The sequence below is a fragment of the Ceratotherium simum genome, chromosome 4 (assembly GCF_057802395.1).
Source record: "Ceratotherium simum simum isolate JZ-2026a chromosome 4, ASM5780239v1, whole genome shotgun sequence".
NCBI lineage: Eukaryota > Metazoa > Chordata > Mammalia > Perissodactyla > Rhinocerotidae > Ceratotherium > Ceratotherium simum.
The window spans coordinates 28,094,518-28,114,216 of NC_141903.1; the positions used below are offsets into that span (position 1 = coordinate 28,094,518).

The 19,699-nt window shown below is 42.2% G+C and overlaps 1 protein-coding gene across 4 annotated transcripts in view; it reads left to right on the forward strand.

Moving 5' to 3' along the window:
* The window catches only part of SH3TC2 (SH3 domain and tetratricopeptide repeats 2), a 62,289-nt gene that overhangs the window by 12,790 nt on the left and 29,800 nt on the right, over positions 1–19,699 (forward strand). For 2 of the 4 annotated variants that reach the window (XM_087429588.1, XM_087429590.1), the window contains exons 3-9: positions 693–820; positions 4,307–4,412; positions 6,081–6,224; positions 7,360–7,582; positions 8,370–8,443; positions 10,580–10,775; positions 18,792–18,925. In XM_087429588.1, coding sequence (XP_087285714.1) covers positions 693–820; positions 4,307–4,412; positions 6,081–6,224; positions 7,360–7,582; positions 8,370–8,443; positions 10,580–10,775; positions 18,792–18,925 — 1,005 coding nt within the window. The remainder of the gene's footprint in view (positions 1–692; positions 821–4,306; positions 4,413–6,080; positions 6,225–7,359; positions 7,583–8,369; positions 8,444–10,579; positions 10,776–18,791; positions 18,926–19,699) is intronic. The other 2 variants (XM_087429589.1, XM_004428668.3) reach the window with 2 other exon arrangements.

Here is a 19,699-nt window from a genome sequence, read left to right on the forward strand (position 1 = left end):
CTGAAATTATTGTGCTCATGGAACTGAGTACTTGCTGAGAATACAAGCTCCCTGAGAACAGGGAGCACGTTTATTTTGTTTCCTGCTGTTTCTCAGCACCTAAAACAGCTTCTGCTCACAGTATTGGTTGAATGAATGTGCATTTTGAAGAAATTAAAGATGGACATTACATTAGCCAATTACCCTGACAAACATTAATAAACGCATTAACAGAAAGAAACAGATTAGAAAATGTATATGTGTATGTACAATGCATAAAGTGTATAGTATCTATTACATAGCATAAATTTGACATACTAATACATTTCCATAAATATAGATAAGTTAGTGTTTGTCTGGAACTTGCACAAATCATCCACAGGAGGAAATATATATCCTAGCTGTTTCTATGTCAGCACCATCACCTCAGTGCCAGGCAGCATAGGAATAAACCCTGTACAAAGCAGAAATAACCAACTCGAGTGCAGGAACTAACTCCTGAGATTCCAGAACATTTCAGACTTCAGCATTTTTTTTTTCTGAGGGGAAATGTTAAAGAAGGTACTTGGAGAATCATTAAGATCACCTGTAATCTCTAACTAAGGAGGACACCAATTTAGGGTTTGGGTGTGGGAAACATTGGGGCATATCTAATTCTTTCTCCCCTTTTATTGCATTTCTAGCCTGATGTTTCTCTCTCTTTTTGCTTTAAGATCTGACGCTCTCCTTCAGTGTGAAGAGCCGCTCCAGGAGGTGTGTAAACGGCCCCTTACAGGAAGCGGCCAGGAGGCGACTTTGGGCGCTGGAGAATGAGGACCAGGAGGTGCGTGCACTGTTTAAGGTGAGCTTGGGCGGAGCGGTGCAAACTCTGAGCCTGCCTTGTGTCCGTCCGCTCCAGGCTCCTCAGCACCTAGGACAGCGCCAGGAACAAAGTAGGCCTTCAAGAAAACATCTGACTGACTGTGTGAATGAATGAAAATGTACACATTCCCTGCTCAACAAGAATGGGCAGGAACTCAGAATGGGGCAACCACTGGATTTGGACTCAGAAAATTTCGTTTCAAATCTACCACTGTTAGTTGTATGACCTTCCACGTTACTTGACCTCTGTAGAATGGGAATCATTACAACATCCACCCTCACTAAGTATACTTTTTTTTAATGTGGCAGATTTGAATTTTATTGTAATAAAATATACATAACATAAAATTTTCAATTTTAATCATTTTTAAACATACAATTCAGTGAAATTAAGTGCATTCACGTTGCTGTGTGACCATCATCACTATCCATTCCAGAACTTTTTCATCACCCCAGACTGAAACTCTGTACCCACTAAACAATAACTCTCCTCTATCCCCTTGCCTCAGCTGCTGGTAACCACTAAGTGTCCTTTTTTTTTTAAGTACCAAAATTGCCAGTCAGAAGTTAATAACTACAAATATTAGAATTAGAGGAGGAAAAGACAATAAAGTAAATAAACCAATTCCTCATCTTTCATAGTGAGTAGATAGTGTCTTCAATTGTTAAACCAAGAAAGAAGGGTATGATCAAATTATTTACAGTTCAGGAGGTACTACTAGGAGAACTAAGTCAGAAATGGTTAAAAGTTGTTGTAGTTAGAGGTGGGGGAAGGAGAATATTGCTTTACATAATAAACTAATATGTTCTGGTTATTTTTAGAGTCTCTGTATTAATTTGATAGAAATTAAAGAAAGAAATTTGCTCTATCAATCTGTCTTGTAACAAAAGAGATAGCGTCTGGTTTTTTGGGAGGAGTATGTGAGACAGTATGTTTAGGGAGCTTGGCATTGTGCTTGGTTGGTGCTATCTCCTCCAGAAAGAGTAGGTAAAGGGTGTTTTTGTTTTTGTTTTTAAATCTCTGGAATTCAGGAACTTGGAGGCACTAGCTGCTAATTGGCACCTAGAGTTTCTGTTAATTTGAGTCACTTTTGTCATGGGTAGGGGTTGGGTTTGGTTGACTGAGCTGGCCTGCTGGGCCGAGGCTTGCAGACCAAAGCTGAGGCCCGGAGGCGGCTGGATCTGAGATCCAATCAGGGTGCCACAGCATACTCACAGGTGACCTTGGGCAAATTCCTTAACTGTCTGTGCCCCAGCCTCCTTCACTGTAAAACAGGGATAATGCCATTTGGCTATAAAATGCACCATCATTTTATATACCTCCATAAAAGAAAATAAATGCTGCCAATTAAGTATGATGCCGTGCTTCCTTATCTTTTATTTCAGAAATGGTTAAATGTGGTAAAAGTGTATATTGGAATGGAGTAAGTAATGTAATTGTACTCTCTTTATAGGGTTATTGTGAGAGTTAAATGAGGCTCATAAAGCTCTTGCTGAAGTGCCTGGCAATTAGCAAATTCTCTGTAAATCAAATTTTACCTAGAGCTCCTTCCCTGATTACCAGAATCCACATCCCTCAAGGATCTGGGTCCTTTGGGGTCTGGTGTGGCAGATCGCCAGAATTCTGTCTTTGCTGGCCTAGGGCTCTTCCTTTGGATTCTTCTGTCCTCTTCTTCTTCCCCCAAGGTTCTCTCAGGACAGAGTTCCAGGGGTTGATGTTTGATGGCAGGACCTGGCCTGAGGGGAGAGGGACTTTCTGAGCATCACTTGTTATAGTCAACTCTAGAAGCGTGGGCAAGCAACAGAGAAAGATTTTAGGGGAAAACCAGGTCTGGGCAGTGATTCAGGCCTGTTTTTTCAGGTATTAAAAAAAGGGGAAGGGCTTGCAGGCCTCCTCTTGCTCCGCTTGTGAGCATGTAAGCCGGCATAGCCTTTCTAGAGCGCAGTTTGGCTCTTGCATTTTAGGCTTGAAAATGTGCATATCCTTGCAGTCCCAATTACACTTCTTAGAATTACTTGTGTCAGAACAATCAAGGATGTGTACAAAGATTTAGGTATAGGATGTTTATAACAGTACTGTTTAGGATGTTAAAATAAACTAAAACGACTCAAAAATGTCTAATCATAAGGAAACGTTAAGAATTAATTATGTTAATGCAACAATGGCATATGTAATCATTAAAAATAGTGTAGATTATATAATGACATAGGAGATGGGTCACAACATTTTTTTTTTTTTTGTGAGGAAGATCAGCCCTGAGCTAACATCCATGCTAATCCTCCTCTTTTTTGCTGAGGAAGACTGGATCTGAGCTAACATCTATTGCCAATCCTCCTCCTTTTTTTTCCCCAAAGCCCCAGTAGATAGTTGTATGTCCTAGTTGCACATCCTTCTAGTTGCTGTGTGTGGGACGCGGCCTCAGCATGGCCGGAGAAGGGGTGCGTTGGTGCGCGCCCAGGATCCGAACCCGGGCCGCCAGTAGCAGAGCGCACACACTTAACCGCTAAGCCACGGGGCCGGCCCCACAAAATATTGTTTAGTGATAAAAGAAGATTAAAAAACAATTTATGTAATGTGATTCTATTTATATAAGAATAGTTGCATAGAAACTCATGTATAGGAAAAAAAAATTCAAAGTTAATACACAGAAGTGTTAACATGGGTGATCTCTAGGAGCAGGGATTGTGGATGATCTTTATTTTCGGGTGCTTTGGTTTTTATGTTTTCCAGCTTTATAAAAATAATTATTAGTCACATATTCACAATCAAATTTGCTTCCACGGTGCCTTCTATGAGTTCTCTTCCACCCTCCCCCACACACTTTTTGTTTTACACAAAAGGTAGCATTTTCTGCCCACAGTGCCACACTCTGGTTTCTTTTTGTTGTTGCTTTTGTTCCATTGAGCAGTGTGTATTTGGAGGCTGTATCAATACACAAAGAGCTTCTTCATTCTTTTTTATGGCTGCATAAGATCATAACATTCCATTGTATGGATGAACTGTAATTCATTTTAACCAGGCTCCTACTGATGAACGTTAGGTTGTTTCCTTTTTTTTTGGTGATGTAAAAATCAGTGCCAAAACGGGTGCAGGGGGTCAAAAGGTAAAACTTCTAGTTATAGGATAAATAAGTCTTGGGGATGCAATGTACAGCATAGTGACTATAGTTAACAATATTGTATATTTGAAAGTTGCTAAAAGAATAGATGTGAAAAGTTCTCATCACACAAAAGAAGTTTGTAATTACGTGAGGTGGTGGATGTTAACCAAACTTATTGTGGTGATCATTTCACAGTATATTTGTATATCAAATCATTACATTGTACGCTTAAATCTAATACAATGTTATATGTCAATTGTACCTCAATTAAACAAAAAGAAGTTCGTATGAGGCATTTTGTACATACGTGAGCTTGTTAGCAGGATGCTGTCATCCCAGGCTGACTCATCGTTCTGTTTATTCAGGACCTCTCAGCAAGGCTGGTGGGTATCCAGTCTCAGAAGGCCCAGTTCCTCATCACTTTCAAGACCATGGAGGAAATCTGGAAGTTCTCCACCTACCTGAACTTAGGTATGAGGCTGAGTGGGCAGGCGGAGGAGCACCTGCTTCACAGCTTGGCAAGTTTGTAGGGCTTGACCTGAGGAATTGATCTGGCTCTGATAATTAGGAGAGGCAGAGCCTTCACATGGATGGTTAAAATTTGAAATATTGCTAACTGCCTGGAACAGAATCTAAAGCAAATTAACTATTATTGTAAAATGCCATGTGCAACACTTTGTGTTCAGGGAGAGACTATGAGATAATCGATCAGACTGGCACACAGTTATTGATCATCTACTAAATTCAAAGTACTGAGATAGATTCGAAGTTGATGGTTTGGGAAAAAAAGAAGGAACCGGTCCTGAATAAGATCAAAGTAGCTTCTCAAAAGAGTAAAGTTTTCCAGATACTTTATCCCATGTTTTTGGAAAAGAGTCAAAGAAAGAGATGGGGGAGTTATCTGCTAAAGGGGTCTCAGGTTGCAGATTTTTCCAGAAGGTAAAGGAGGATATTGGGGCATAGCAGCAGCACCGGTGTGGTGGGAAATGGTTTACCTACTCACTCCGTGGAGAATAACTCATGGTAGGGAAGTTATTATTGCAAAGCAAAACCAAGCAAAGCAAGAGGACGCCACTTGAATTCACGTGCGTTTTACATCTCCCAGAAAACGCTGGGCACCACGCAGACTTACACAGGAAGTGACTATGTGTGAGGGTGGCAGGTCAAGATGGCTCACGGCTAGAAGGTGTAACTTCTCCTCTATTAAGTCATGGTGATTTTCTGCTCTCCACACCGCACACCTCCTTCTGTGACCGTTAGAGATCCTTCCTCACTATTCAAAGTGTGCTCCATGGACTATAGCAGCATCAGCATCACGTGGGGCTTGTTAGAAAAGCGGAATCCCAGGCCTCACCCCAGACCAGTGAACCAGCATTTGTATTTTAATAAGGTCCCCAGGTGATCTGCATGCACATTAAAGTATGAGAAACACAATTATAGAAGATACAGAAGGCCCAACTCACTACAATGGAGAGTCAGAATGGAAAGAGACAGGTTTTTGCATCTTAAGAAAGAGAGAAAATCTCAAAAGAAGAAAAATTTTAATGCAAATAATGCACATTTATAGGCATTTTTAGAATACTATACATAACTGTTAGACTTTTGCAATTTGCATAGTTTTTAGTCTGTTTTAACAAGGGAGAGCTTACTGGGCCTGGGTGAGGTGGAGGGTCAGAGCGGGGAGGTTGAGTACATCATGACTCCTTTGTGGGTCTTGGAAAACCCCCAGCCATTGCATCATCAGGGGTACAGAAATTTCAACCTCAAGTCAGGAGAACTTTAAAGGGGGACCAGGAACCCCCAGAGTCAGCATTGTAATCTTGGAGATTCCTCCAGGGAAGTGTTAGAAAAAGGTAATTGGGTTTGGTCATCTCATATTATGAGACTCAAAATATGTTGAAAATGGTAAATATCATTTAAAAATGACTTGTATTTCCCAACAGATGCTGAGAAGAATCAATTCATTCTAGAAATTTTCTAGCTACCCGTCTTATGCTCTTCTAATTCCAGTTAAATGGAGTCAGGTTGGGAATCAAGGTCTGGGAGGGAACTTCAGGAGTGAGCTTGCTCACCCTCGTCTGTGCTCAGCTAATGGCAGAAATCATGTTGTTTGGCATTCTCATTGGCTTGACTTCTTAGGCTACGTATCTGCATGTTTGGAGCATCTCCTCTTTGACCACAAGTATTGGCTCAACTGCAGATTGGTGGAGGATACAGAGATCCAGGTGTCAGCAGATGATAAACACCTGGAATCAATATACCTGGGACTCCTGATACAGGAAGGTGAGCATGGGGTAGTGGTGGGGATGCGGGTCTTATCTGGATATTTATTATTAGAGTCCCTGAAATAATTAGGATAGAAAGGGAAGCAATTGGGTTTTGTCATCTCATTATGCATTTATGGAGACTCATATGTTGAAAATGGTAAATATTTAAAAATGACTTGTATTTCCCAACAGATGCTGTTGAAACCATTCAAACATAAAAATATTCACAAATAAATCCACCTGTTATAATATTACTCCAAACCTCTCTCTCAGTTTAACATTGACATCACATGAACAGCTATGTTGGCCATTCTCACTGATGATCTGATGTTAGAACCACTTGGGGAGTTTTAAGAAGATGCCCATGCCAGGGCTCCACCTAGGCCAAGTAAATCTACAGAGATGGGGACCCAGGCTTTGGTATTTTCTGAAATTTGTCCAGATAATTGTAATGTGTATCTAAGATTGAGAATCACTTTTCTAAATATATGATATAATTAGATTGTAAAATAAAATTGAAAATCTTGCAAAACCTGCAGGATTTCATGAGATAGAGGAAAGTGGTGTGGGGGAACTGCTTGAAGCATCCACCATTCTGTTTACAAAGAAGAATGTGATCAGGGCTATAGCCAACCAGTTAACAACCGATGACATCATAGACACATTGAAAGAGCCAGATTTGCATAGAATATTTTGCAAAACGATTTTCCTCTTGATTGAATCGCACAAATCATATACGAAGGAAAGAATTTCATACTGTGCCACTATAAAATTTGGTTGGAGAGGTTATATTCACCCAAATCAATGTAATTTGTTCTTTGTTGGTCCTAAGATAAAGTGTGAGGTTGCAATTATAATTGAAGTTCTGTTAAATATATTTTTATAAGTTTTTGTTTCATTTTTTTCAAGGTGAAGTCTCATTTAAACCTTATTCTCACAAATTACTCAGAAATTTTGGTGTTTATTTTAAGTGAATTTCCTCTCAGTGGCTTTTTTTTTCCTGGTGCCAGTTTTCCTGGGATCACAAGGACCGCCTGTAGCATCCCCTCTTGGCTGTGTGCTTTACTCCCAGGAAGGAAAGTATTTGGGCTCTGGATAGAAACGTTACATTGGGTGATAATCTCTTTTCACTTCCTGCTACTCCTCGGAAGGGCTTTTCTCATTATCTACAGGCCACTTCTTCTGCAGAGCCATGTGCTCTGTGGCTCAGCCAGCTGAGAAGGAAGGGGAGTATTTGACACTTTGCAAGAATGAGTTAATCTCAGTGAAGATAGCTGAAGGCGGATCCGAGTGGGACGGCGTGTCCTTGGTGACGGGTCAGCGGGGCCTGGTGCCCGTGTCAGCCCTGGAACCCCTGCCACTCCCTTTCCACCAGTGAGTAGCCACCCACCTCCTGGGAGAGGGTCCCAGAGCAGACTGAGGTCTGCCCAGAACAGAGTAGGCGTGCTTGCAGATATGGCCATCCATGGCGCCAGGGAAGAAACAAATTCTGGGTGGCGTTTTATTTTTTGTTACTTTTTTTAACAGTCAGGTTTGCGCAATTTGATGAAATTGGAGACAACTCTAAATTGCACATGGACATTGTTCCTAGGAAGAAATATACTGCGTGGTCTCCAATGTAGTGTTTCTCAATGTAGGGACTGGGGACCATTTGTATCAGAATCTCTTGGGGATTTTACTACAAGTTCAGACCCCGTGGTCCTCCTCAGACTCTCTTGGGGTTGGATCCAGGAATCTGCATTTTATACAAGCTGTCCTTAAACATGAGGGGATATTTCTCACATTAAAGTTTGAGAATCCCTGTTGGAAGATATTGTAAACTCAAACATACAGAGTGACAATAAACACTACCCCGCTGTGGGCCTTGTGTGTGGCTCTGGTGGAGAATCTGACAGTGAGAATGGAAAGGGATCCTTTGTTAGTTGTTTAACTGACAAACTAATTGCAGAGCTAGAAAACATCCCAGGCCTGCTGAACTTTTCTCCTTTTCACAGTGCCTAATACAAAGTAAGTTCTCAATAAATGTCTGCCATCATTATAAGGAGAGTGATAACAAGAATACTTACCATTATCACCATCATTGTTACTTTAATGGACTATTCTGTTCACTGTTTTAATTTTATGAAATCCATGTTTGCAAACCTCGTGTTTCCATTGGCAGATGGTTCCTAAAGAATTACCCAGGAAGCTGTGGCCTTTCCAGGAAGAGGGAATGGACAGGCTCCTATCAGATCGGTATGGTTGAGTTGAAGACAGTATTGTTAGGGAGATAATATTGCCCTGCCTCCTAATTTTATCTGCAGGTTTGGAGTCAGTTGATGTGAATTCCTGTCTTGCCTCTGCTACTGACTGGATTTGGGGAAGCCAGTTACCATCTATAATCATGCTTCCTTGCCTGTGAAATGAGAGGTCTCAATCCTGGGCTGAGACACAAATGCCTACAGTGGTAGGCAGAATGCGCAGATGCATGAGGGCCTGGGTGGAAGATGTTAGGGAGTGGTGGGGACCATAGGGATTTAAAGATATATGGGTGAAAAAAAAGCCAGACATGGGCCACATGTGGCCTGCAGGCTGCATGTTTTCAATCTCTACTCAAAACTCAGAGTTTTATGAAATTAATCTTGAATTTAGGAAGAGTAAGAAGGCCTGGCACATAGTGGGTACTCAGTAATTATTTGTTGAATAAATGAGTGGAATATGTATATGTATAAATACATGCATACATTTTAGGTAATCTCTATTTGTGTGGGTATGTATGTGTATACACATATAAGTAAGTATGTATGTATCTACTGGATAATGAACTTTAATGTTCTCTAGGTATCTACAATATACACTCCTTTCAGCTTCATCCTTAGAGGCCCCCCCACACCTAGTGCAAAACGCAATTTTGTAAGTTCTATGCGCAAATAACACTTTAAAAAAAGGAAATAGAGGGAATTATGGAATGCAGAATCAGATCTAATCAATAATTGACCTTAAGCAAGATTTTTAGCTATCTGAGGAAGGAAGGCCTTGTAGTTAGGAACATGGGGCTGTAAAGTCTGTTCTGGGTTCAAATTCTAGCTCCACAACTGAAACCCAGTGTGACTTTGGCCAATTCGTGTGCCCTCACTCTGCCACAAGTTCCTCATTAGTAAAATGACAGCATAAGACCAACTTCAAGTGTCGTCATGAGAACTAAACTAAACAACGTCCATAAATCACTTAGTACCGTTTTCTCACAGTGTGGCTGTCTAATACATGGTAGATCCTGTTAGCCCACAGAGCAGCGGGAAATTCTGATCTTGAAAATACAACCAATAGGCACTTGACCAAAAATGTCAGAAAAAAAATAATCCAGTAGCTTTAGCAGAGGAGCTAAAGCAAATATGGAAACCGAGGCACATAAAAGCCATTATCTCAACCAGAGCAGGATTAGAGGAAAGAAGCGTTAACCAGCAGTGGAGAGACTGAAGTTCTAGACTCAGCTTTGTCATGCATAATCTCCTTGGACAAATCATGTGTCTCTCTGCGCCTCCACCTTCTAATCTGTAAAAAGGGGATTCTGATAGTTGCTCTACCTACCCCTTGGAGCTCCTGGGAATATCTGAGAAAATGGACATAAGTGTACTTTGTAAACTGGACGGCACAACGCTCATAAATATGTCATGACTAGATCCTACCTAGGCAACTTATCCAGCTGGGCAGTGACCATGGTTAGAAGGGGAGTATTCCAGATCCCTCTGGGTCATCAGCAGTTTTCTATTCCCCAGTGATATGAGGCTAACGTTATTGAGGGTTGACTAGTACCAGGCATTGTGCACTTTATTTCTTTGACTCTTCCCAATATTTATAAGAAAAAGGTATTCTCATTATCCCCATTTTACAGCTGAGGCGACTGAGGGTCAGAGTGGCTAAAGGAGCAGGAAGGAAATGGAGAGATCCTCTGGTCCAATGGTTCTCACCCTGGTCTGTGGATTTGTGCCAACCACAACGAGCGTTTATGTGACAGTGGCTAAATCAGACAAAGCAGGACAGTATAGTGAGCTTTCCAGTTTTCCATAAGCTAACTTTCCTCAGTTTTAAGGTATATCTAGTATTCTGAGATTATCTTTCTTACATTTGTTAAAACATCTTTTCTTTTCTAAAATGATGGTGAAAGTGGATGATAGTTACTTTTGTTGAATGTCCTACTTTGGCAAAAAGAAAAACTAATTATCCTGTGTTATTCCTGCCAATTTGTATTTTTTATGGGTGGAGTTGGGGAAATTTACTCGTCCTTGAAATTCTAAAGTGTGGAAACCCCTCATTTCATATTACATTGGAAGCCAGTGGAAGGCTCAGCTGTTTCTGCCTTATTTACTTGACCTCTGTGCTGTTTCCCCACAGGCAGAGGAAAATGTAAGGCCTGGAAGGAATATGAGAGGGAAGAAAAGGATGAGCTGAATTTCCACCAGGGAGAAAGCATCGAGATCATCGGCTTTGTCATACCTGGGCTTCAGTGGTTCATTGGGAAGTCAATGCGCTCAGGAGAAGTGGGCTTTGTCCCCACCAGGAACATAGATCCTGATTCCTATTCCCCAATGTGAGTATGACGGAGAGGCCCTCTGGGGTGTCCTGGAGCTGGGCTGCCTCCCCAGCAGTCCTCCCCCCATTCTGAGCAGATTTGCAGATGAGCTTCAGGGTTCCATGGTGACATGGAGCCAGAGGAGCACATTCTGACAACTGAGGCCGACAAAGGAGTGAGAGGAAGGAGGGGATGAGTGGTCAGTTCAGTTCATTTCAACAGATGGTCATTGAGGCCTTTCTCTGTGCCAGGACAGAAGCACAACCCAAAACAAAGGGCCTGCTGTCAGCACCCAGAGTGCATTTCGGTCCTTGTGTTCTGTTACTCACCCCATCAGAGGCAGGGGCCCCATCAGGGAAGGGCATACACAGGGCTCTACAGGTTACAGCTTATTGAGTGGAGCGTTCCTCTGTCTGCTGAAAGCTTACTGTGTGGAGTCAGTATTGGCCAGGATGGTAGAGTGAGTCTTTTCCTCTCTTCTGCCTTGAGTCATCCACGTGGCCAACCTGCTGCAGATGGCTGGCCTGCCCCACCTGCCCTGTCATGGAGGGACAGAGCTCAGGAGTGCTGACCAGTCTCTGTGGGTGAGCTTCCTGCACGGGCCTGGACCCAGGAAGTATGAGAGGGAACGCAGAGTTGGCTGCTAACACAGAGACACCATAGCCCTTCACTCCAGGAAAATGTGGCCCCGGGGCTGTCTAAGGCTCTGAACTCAGACTGGAATCCCTTCTCTTGTGGGAAAGAGTCCCTGACGAGAGTGGGCCAAGGGCAGAAGCTCCCTCTAAGCCCTGCCCTTTATAGGGAAGGAGACAGAAGGTCATTTTCCCCACAAAGAAATGTGGGAACCCAAGTAACTCTACACAAGGAAGATTGCTCACTGAGCCCCTGGAGGGATACGGAGTGCTATGGGAGTTTATAAGGAGAAAAAGGGTATGAAGAGAACTTTCATGAAAAAGGTGACATTTGAGTTCAGCTTTGCACAATGTAAGCTATTTCAGCAGATGTAAAAGGGGAAAGGAGGTCACAGGGAGGAAAGTCAGGGGATGTCGAGTAATGACTCGTGTCTGTCGGGAGGCAGGGCAGTGGTTACCAGGAGGGCACTGGCGTGGCCAAGGCTCAGTGGAGTTATGACATGGAAGACGGGAATGCCTGTGCCAGGGGCCTGACCTCCACCTGGCAGAGAATGGGGAGCCACTGAGTGTCTCTGAGCAAGGGTGACAAATGGTGTGACTGGAACTTCTCTCTAGGAAGCTAACTCTGGCTTTGGGTGAGGCGCGTGTGGGCAGGGGAGAGCCTGGAGGCAGGAGACCAGTGAGAAACTAAGGCCAGCACTTAGGAAGGGGCAGGGGGAATGGAGAGGAGAGGGTACCGCTGAGGACCCATCAGCAGGAATTTAAAGATTGCCGGAGCTTTCCAAATATGGATACCCGTGTTCTGCACCACCTCTTCCCTCCCCCCGAGGTTCTATCTCATTGGTCTCGCGGGGCCTGGGCAGCGATGGTTATGAAGGCTCCCAGGTGGGGCTAGTGTGCAGCCAAGGTGAGACCACTGCTCTAAAGCCCCTCATTTTACTGCAGGGGGAAGTGAGGGCCCAGCAGTGAAAGGGCTGAACACAAGGCCTTGGGTCTGGAACCCCAGAATCCTGATGTTAAATCCAATGAGTGCTGCAACCGAGGTCCTGGAGAGAGGAGGAAAGAATAAAGAGAATGGAAATTGAGTTGGTGGGGCAGAACCTTGGAGGGTGCCTCCATTTGCAGAGTAAAGAAAGAAAGAACATAACAAGGGAGACAGAGGAACTGGCTGAGAGGAAGGAAACAGCCAGGGGGGAGGTGAGGGGTGGTTAACACACCGTTGCAAGCCTCAGAGGTTTAAGCAGGGCGGACTGAGGAAAGGTCTTTGAGCCTGGCCATTGGGAGGTCACTGGGCAGTGTAGCTTAATGGTTGACAGAGTTCCAGAGTTCCAGAGCACCAGGCTGCCCAAAAGGCATTTGGGGGTCATGTGAGAACATCATGTGTCTCCATTAGCTTACCACCTGTGTGGCTTTGGATATGTTAATCTGCCTCTCTATGCCTCTATTTTCTCATCTGTAAAGTGTGTATAGTATTAGGCCCTGCCTGATAGGATGCTCATGAGTTTAAATGGGCTGATACGTGTAAAGTACTTAGAATGGTGCCTGGCACAGTGTCTTTGTGTATGATCAATATGCATTAACTCTTATTATTGCTGTTATTGTTGTGGGTGGTAATCTTTGAGAGGCAGTTTTAATAGGATATCGGGGGCAGGTGTCTGGTTTCATAAATTATATTTGGACTTCTGCACCTCGTACTTTGCCCCAAATGACAATAACTCAGTATCACTAAATTACTTTGATCATCACATTTTAGCTGGCTTAGTTGTAGGGGGGACCTGCTCACCCTGAAGAACATCATCTCCTGTATTGCAGTGGCGGTGTAAGACCTTCTCCTTATTTCCACAGTGTCCCCTGTTGGCCGACACCTGGTCACCTGTGGGACCCAGTGCACCAGAGATTGCACATTCACTAGGGGAGGGGAAAGTGAACCAGGAGACAGGGAGGGCGGAAGAAGGGGAGGAGAGGGGAACTGGCTCATTGCACACCCCCTAAAGAACTCTCTACATGACAGACATCCCCGAAACACAATAGTCAGAGGAAAACCCTGCAAACAACCTGGCCACAGACAGCAGCCAGCGTGTGGAGTCCTGGGCATCATCCCTGTGTGCTATGCTTGTGTCTGGCCACTAGGTGTCTCTCTTTGTCCATGTTCGTTTGGTATCAGGTTTCTGAAGAAGGTCCCCCATTTGCTGGTCTCCATCCCTCCCACAGGTTCCCTCCCTGTGCAGGTATGTTACTCCCTAAAGTGTATTCATTCATTCATTCATCCATCCATCCATCCATCCATCCATCCATCCATCCATCCATCCATCCATGCATTTTATCTATCTATTTATTTAACCAAATCAGCAGTATATTGAGAGTGAAATTTCTCAGAAGCCGTTTTCTGAGTCAGATTTAGTCTGTGCCTCTGACACATGGGAAAGAGATGCTGGTTTTCCACGGAAGCAAATTTGTGGGTTTCCTTTTTTACTCAGCACAGATTTCAATGCCAGCTACCTAGTTTCATAATAACAGCAGCTGGAAAACCAGTTCTTAAAACTTGGGGCAGGCGTTCTGTCTGAATAGACAGTATTTGCATTTGGCCAGAGTGATATTGGGGATCTCAGAGCTTTTGAGGGTCACAGAACACCATGCCCTTCCTTTTTTTTAAATGTTTTATGTTTTTAAAAAAATATTTGATGTGTATGTGTTTGTGTATGTGTGTGTGTTTTAAGGGAAAAAAGTCTTGTGATATAACTGAAGTGTCCTTTTTACTCCTTCCTACTTTTATCCTCTGATCCTGATTCCCACCCCAGAGGCAAACTCTATTTGAAGTGGATGTGTATCTTTCCAGTCCTCTTTTTGATACATTTTAAAAATAGATATTTGTTCATAAACAGAAAATACTATGGTTTTGTATATTTAAAAATATATATATTTTTCTGCAACTGGCCTTTTTTTTCAGTTGACATTGTAAATTTAGGATTTATTCACATTGTAATAGATATAGTTCATTTTAATAAAGTGTTACTTAAAGGAAATTTATATACTTAAATGCCTAAATTAAAAAATAAACAAGATTGAAAAATTAATGCACTCAAAACCGGAAAAAAGAACATAGCAGAAAAGCTAGTATTTGTAGTATTAAACATTAAAAAAATTTCTGTTTCTTAGATCCCCTCTTTTATTTTTCACACTGTTTATCTGTGTCTTCTTTATAATTCCATTTCTTGTGATATTTATTTATTTATTTATTTTGTGAGGAAGATCAGCCCTGAGCTAACATCCGATCCCAATCGTCCTCTTTTTTGCCGAGGAAGACTGGCCCTGGGCTAACATCCACGCCCATCTTCCTCTACTTTATATGGGACGCCTGCCACAGCATGGCTTGACAAGTGGTGCGGAGGTGTGCACCTGCTATCTGAAGCTGTGAAACCTGGGCCACCAAAGCGGAGCACACGCACTTAACTGCTTGCGCCACCGGGCCGGCCCCTGTGATATTTATTTTTGCTGATGAGAAGTTTGCTGTTCATCTCACAGCCATTTCTTTGTAGTTAGGCAGCTTTTTTTCTCACTGGTTGTTTTCTTTTTTTAGGTTTTTGTTACTGATGTTTTGCAATTGGACGATGATACGTCTAGATGTGATATATTCTAGTACATATTTATAGCAAGCTGTCCACCTCCTCCATCATAGTGTATATCTTTTAGTAGTTATTTCAGTGGACATCCGTGAGTTGTAAATACTCTCAGTCTTCAGTCCTTATTTGTCTTAAATATACTTAAAATATTCTCATGGGTGATTATTTAGCTGGGTATAGAATAACATCTTCAAAGTGTGCAGAGAAAAACAACTATTAATATAAGATGTCGAATCCATTTTGCCAGGGTTTTGTCCATTTTATTAGTCTTTTGAGAGAACCAATTTTTTTGTTGGCCATCTTTATTGTTTCTTTGTTTTCTATTTCATTAATTTCATATTGATCTTTATTATTTTCTTCTACTTTCTTTGTTTTTATTTCATTAATTTATATTTTTATCCTATTTAACTCTTTCGTCTCATAAGTTGAACACTTAAGTGATAGATAATTGAACCCAGAAAGAAGGATTAGGAGAAAAAGAAAACCTGAAAGGACCTATAACCTTAAAGAAATGGAAATCATGTTAAAAATTGTCTTATATTCATTTATTTTGTTCAGGACTTGGTGTACTTCTTCAATTTGAAGACATGCTTTTCTTCAATTCTGGAAAATTCTTATTCTCCCTTTGAATATTGCCTTTCTCTCATTCTTTTTAGTCTCTCTTCTGGAATTCCTTTTAGAGGTATGTTGGACTTGTCATTCTGTCCTCAATCTTGCTTAATCAATTTTTTTATATTTTTCACCTTTTTGTTACTCAAGGCTGCATTCTGGGTGATTTCCTCAGAACGATCTTCAGTTTCACTAATTCTCTCCTCTACTGTGACTAAACCTGCTGTTTAACTCACTCATGTAGTCCTAAATGTCCATGCTTTTATTTTCATTTCCAGAATTTGTATTTTGCTATTTTCACATATGCTTGTTTCTGCTCACAATGTTCCATATTTTCATGTAGCTTCTATTCATTCTTTTTATTTTTCATTTTAAACATGCTTATAATTAATCTTCAGATTATTGTTATTTCTAGCTCTTGTAGTGTTAATTTACCTATTTGTGCATGTGCTGGCTCTCTGTCAGTAGTTCATTTACTTGTGTGGTTTGTATTTTTTGTTACGTGAACGAATTTTCAAGATTTTATAAGATTGTCTTTGCATGACTCTTGGACTGAAGAAATCATCCCAGCAGAGGAGTTTTAGCATTTGCTTCCCCTGGGAACTGAGGAACTCAATGATCAGATCCAGGGCTGAGTTTTTCTCTTTTTTGGTGGGGAAGATTGGCCCTTAGCTAACATCTGTTGCCAATTTTCCTCTTTTTGCTGAGGAAGATTGGCCCTGAGGTAACATCTGTGCCCATCTTCCTCTATTCTGTATATGGAATGCTGCCTCAACATGGCTCGATGAGCAGTGTGTAGGTCCATACCTGGGATCTGAACCTGCGAACCCTGGGCAGCCAGAGCGAAGCATGCAAACTTAATCACTACGCCACCGGGCTGGCCCCCCAGGGCTGGTTTTTTAATGTTAAGTTTTCTGATTGTTGTACCTGCACTGTGCAGTGTAAATTTAGTTCCCACACCTTCTAATGGTGTAAGCCCAGGTGTTTGATTCTTTTCCAGCGACTCAGATAGATGGAAAGTATGTTCTTGGCAGGCAAGTTTTCCAATACCCTCTTTATGGAAGTTGCAGCCCTTCCAGACTTCAGGTTATATAGGGAACTCAAAGCTTGTAGGGAGCTCAGTGTATCTTCCCTGCTTCATACAGGTCCAAAGTCACATTTCCTGTCCCTACGGGGAATTACAAGGTGAGCCCCAGCTCTGAGGGCCAATGTCTCAGCTGAGAACCCCCAGGGTCTCTGGGCCATCTGCTCTTGCTTACCAACTTGCCTTTTGTTTCTTCTTTTGTTTCTGGCTCCCATTTCCCTTTCTTTCTTTTAAAGTTAAAGTAGCTATTAAAATATTTATCTTTGTCACATTTTATCCACGATTTGTCTGTGTATATGGGGAGAGTAGCCCTGTGTGGAGCACTTCAGCCTGCCATATTTCCAGAAGTCCTCCATACTCCTTTAACCCCATTTCCATGCTAGGAAAGCCCTAATGTAATTTATCAAGCTTCTTGGACTCTCTCTAAACACCTGGGACTCAGGGCGTTAGCCAATCGGCTGTGAGGCAACGGACACAGCGGCAGAAGACCTCGACTTTGGTCTCAGCTTTACCACTTTCTAGCTGTGTCATTCTGAGCATGTCACTGAATCTTTCTGAATCTTCATCTACAAATATGGATAAAAGTACTTACATTACAGAGTTGTTATGAAGAATAAATGAAGTAATAAATTCAGAAATGCTTTGTAAAATTTAAGAGTTCTGCAGAGATTTGGGATCATACAATTCTTTTTACCTTAAATGAGTTTAGTTGTAGATTTCAATTACACACTCTTTTGAGGATGGACACTCTCGTGGTGCTGGGGAGAATCGGGAGGTCAGGCCAGAGAGATGAGGGTTCAGTAAGTACCATGGAAAGAGCCCTGGGCCAGATGCCAGGACACAGCTTTAGTGACAGTTCTGCCATGAGTTAGTGGTGTGACCTTGAGGAATTCGTATTAACTGATAGTTTTCTCATCACTGGCTTTCAAACTGCCCTTATCTGAGTATAGGTACATCACTGGCTTTCAAACTGCCCTTATCTGAGTATAGGAACTGAGTGTAAGTGGCAGAACGTGCCAACTCCATCCCAGCCCCTCCCTCAACTCTGCTTTACCTAGAGAAGCTCTTCTTCTATCCTGCGCTACCACTTCCTAACCACCGACTTCATTTTCCTGTGCCTCGGTTTCTTCCTCTGTAAGAGGGGGATAAGAATGCTACCTGCCTCATAGGGCAATTGTGTATATCAAATGAGATAATAGTGTCTGATTCATAATAAGCCCCCTAAAAGTATTAGCTGCTATTAACTCTTGGGCTTCCAAGATATTTTTGTTTTAAAAATGGATTCTGAGTTAAAAAAAGATCTTTATTTAGAACTGAAAGGGATCTTAACTATTGTTCAGATAGATACTGGATTCAATAACTTTCTAAGGCACTTCTAGTTTTCAAATTTTTGGGTTCTATGACAAATTTCTAATAAGCAAATTCGTTTCAACAATTAATTTATACAATAGAGCGAGTATAAAGATCTCTATTATTTATAACTACTTCTTCCAGCCGCCTGGCCATCCTTCTACCTGCTTCCCATCTGTTAGTATTCTATTCCTCCCTTAATGCTACATAATGCTGTGGTTCTGTGTCATGGAATCCAGTGTCAACATTGCGAAAGGCTTCTTCTGACCATAGTCAAACATTCTTCATGGTTCCTCTGGATCGTATTACTTGTCCCTAGTGTTTCCTTGAAATAACCTGATAAAGAAACTTCTTTTAATGGTCGCTTTCCAACCCTTACATTTAGGGCAGCCAACTTATATTTCTTTCATTAAAAATAGGCACCACATAGTCTCAAATAAAGGGTAAGGGTCAAGAGAAGAGTCTTTGTTTTTCTTGGGAGATAGAGTTTCAACAGGAGGAATGTTTTCATCCTCCTTCGACCTATTCAGCTCAGATCTCCATGGATGAGGTGCTAGTAGCTCTTCTCCTTGGCAGCATACATACATTACACAACAGGAAGATGAGGAGTCTGATTTCAGCTATGGCAAATGGGTTGATGGCTTCTCTATGTCCTGCACTGCATTCTAGGGTAGAGAGAGAAGGGGTCATGTCTGGATCCTTGCACTGATCTGTGTCCGTGTCTTTTGCTTCAATGCAGGAGCAAGAACTCCACTTTTTTCAGTGACGAGGAAAGATGCTCTCTGTGGGTCCTGGGAAGTGACAGGAAAGCTGAGTGTGCCAGCTTCCTCCACACGCTTGCTCACACTGACATAACGTCTGTCTACCGGCTTAGTGAGTGTTTGCTCCTCAGACCCCTTTGAAAGCCCAGGCTCCTCAAGATGAAGAGGGTGTTCCTAACCAGGAATAGAATATCTCTAAATTCTAACCCATGAATCTGGGGCTATGACCACTATTCTATTGATGACCTAATCATATTTGATTAGCAGCACTTTCACTTTAGGTTTCAGACAATTCTGGGGTTGTGTGGGACATGTTGCCTAGAAACTATGCAATATGGTGACACCAGCTCAGCTACAGCATAGGAGGCCAGCCATATTGAGCTTTCCATTCTAATCTGGGAGAAGAAAAACTTCCTGAGTAGTAGCTGAGGTCCCTTCTTCTATGGCTGAAGTAGGTCCAGGTCCCCAACGATAAAAGTGGGGCCGTAGAATGTTACACCTGGAAGGACTCTAAGAGGTGATTTCTCCTCTCCTTTCACTGATTGGGAAACTGAGGCCCAAGTGAATTAGTACCTGAGCCTTGCCCGTTTTCTAGTCAGGATAATCTCTACTTCACCACACTGCCCCTGACACAAAATGACATTGGACTGTTGGGTGTGTTAGCCTTGGGTGGGTGAAGGGCCTCAGTGCCTAGCAGTTTTCAGCAGTATCTGAATGATTGATTGAGTGAATGAATGACACTTCTTTCCCTTACTTTGAGAAGGGCCCACAGCTCTGTGTCTGGAAGTACACTCACCCATTGACGGTGGTTCTATCCTATTTTCTATCCTAGTTTCTCCTATCTCTTCAGTGATAGTGATGTTGTGCCCACTCCTGTGTGGCCAGA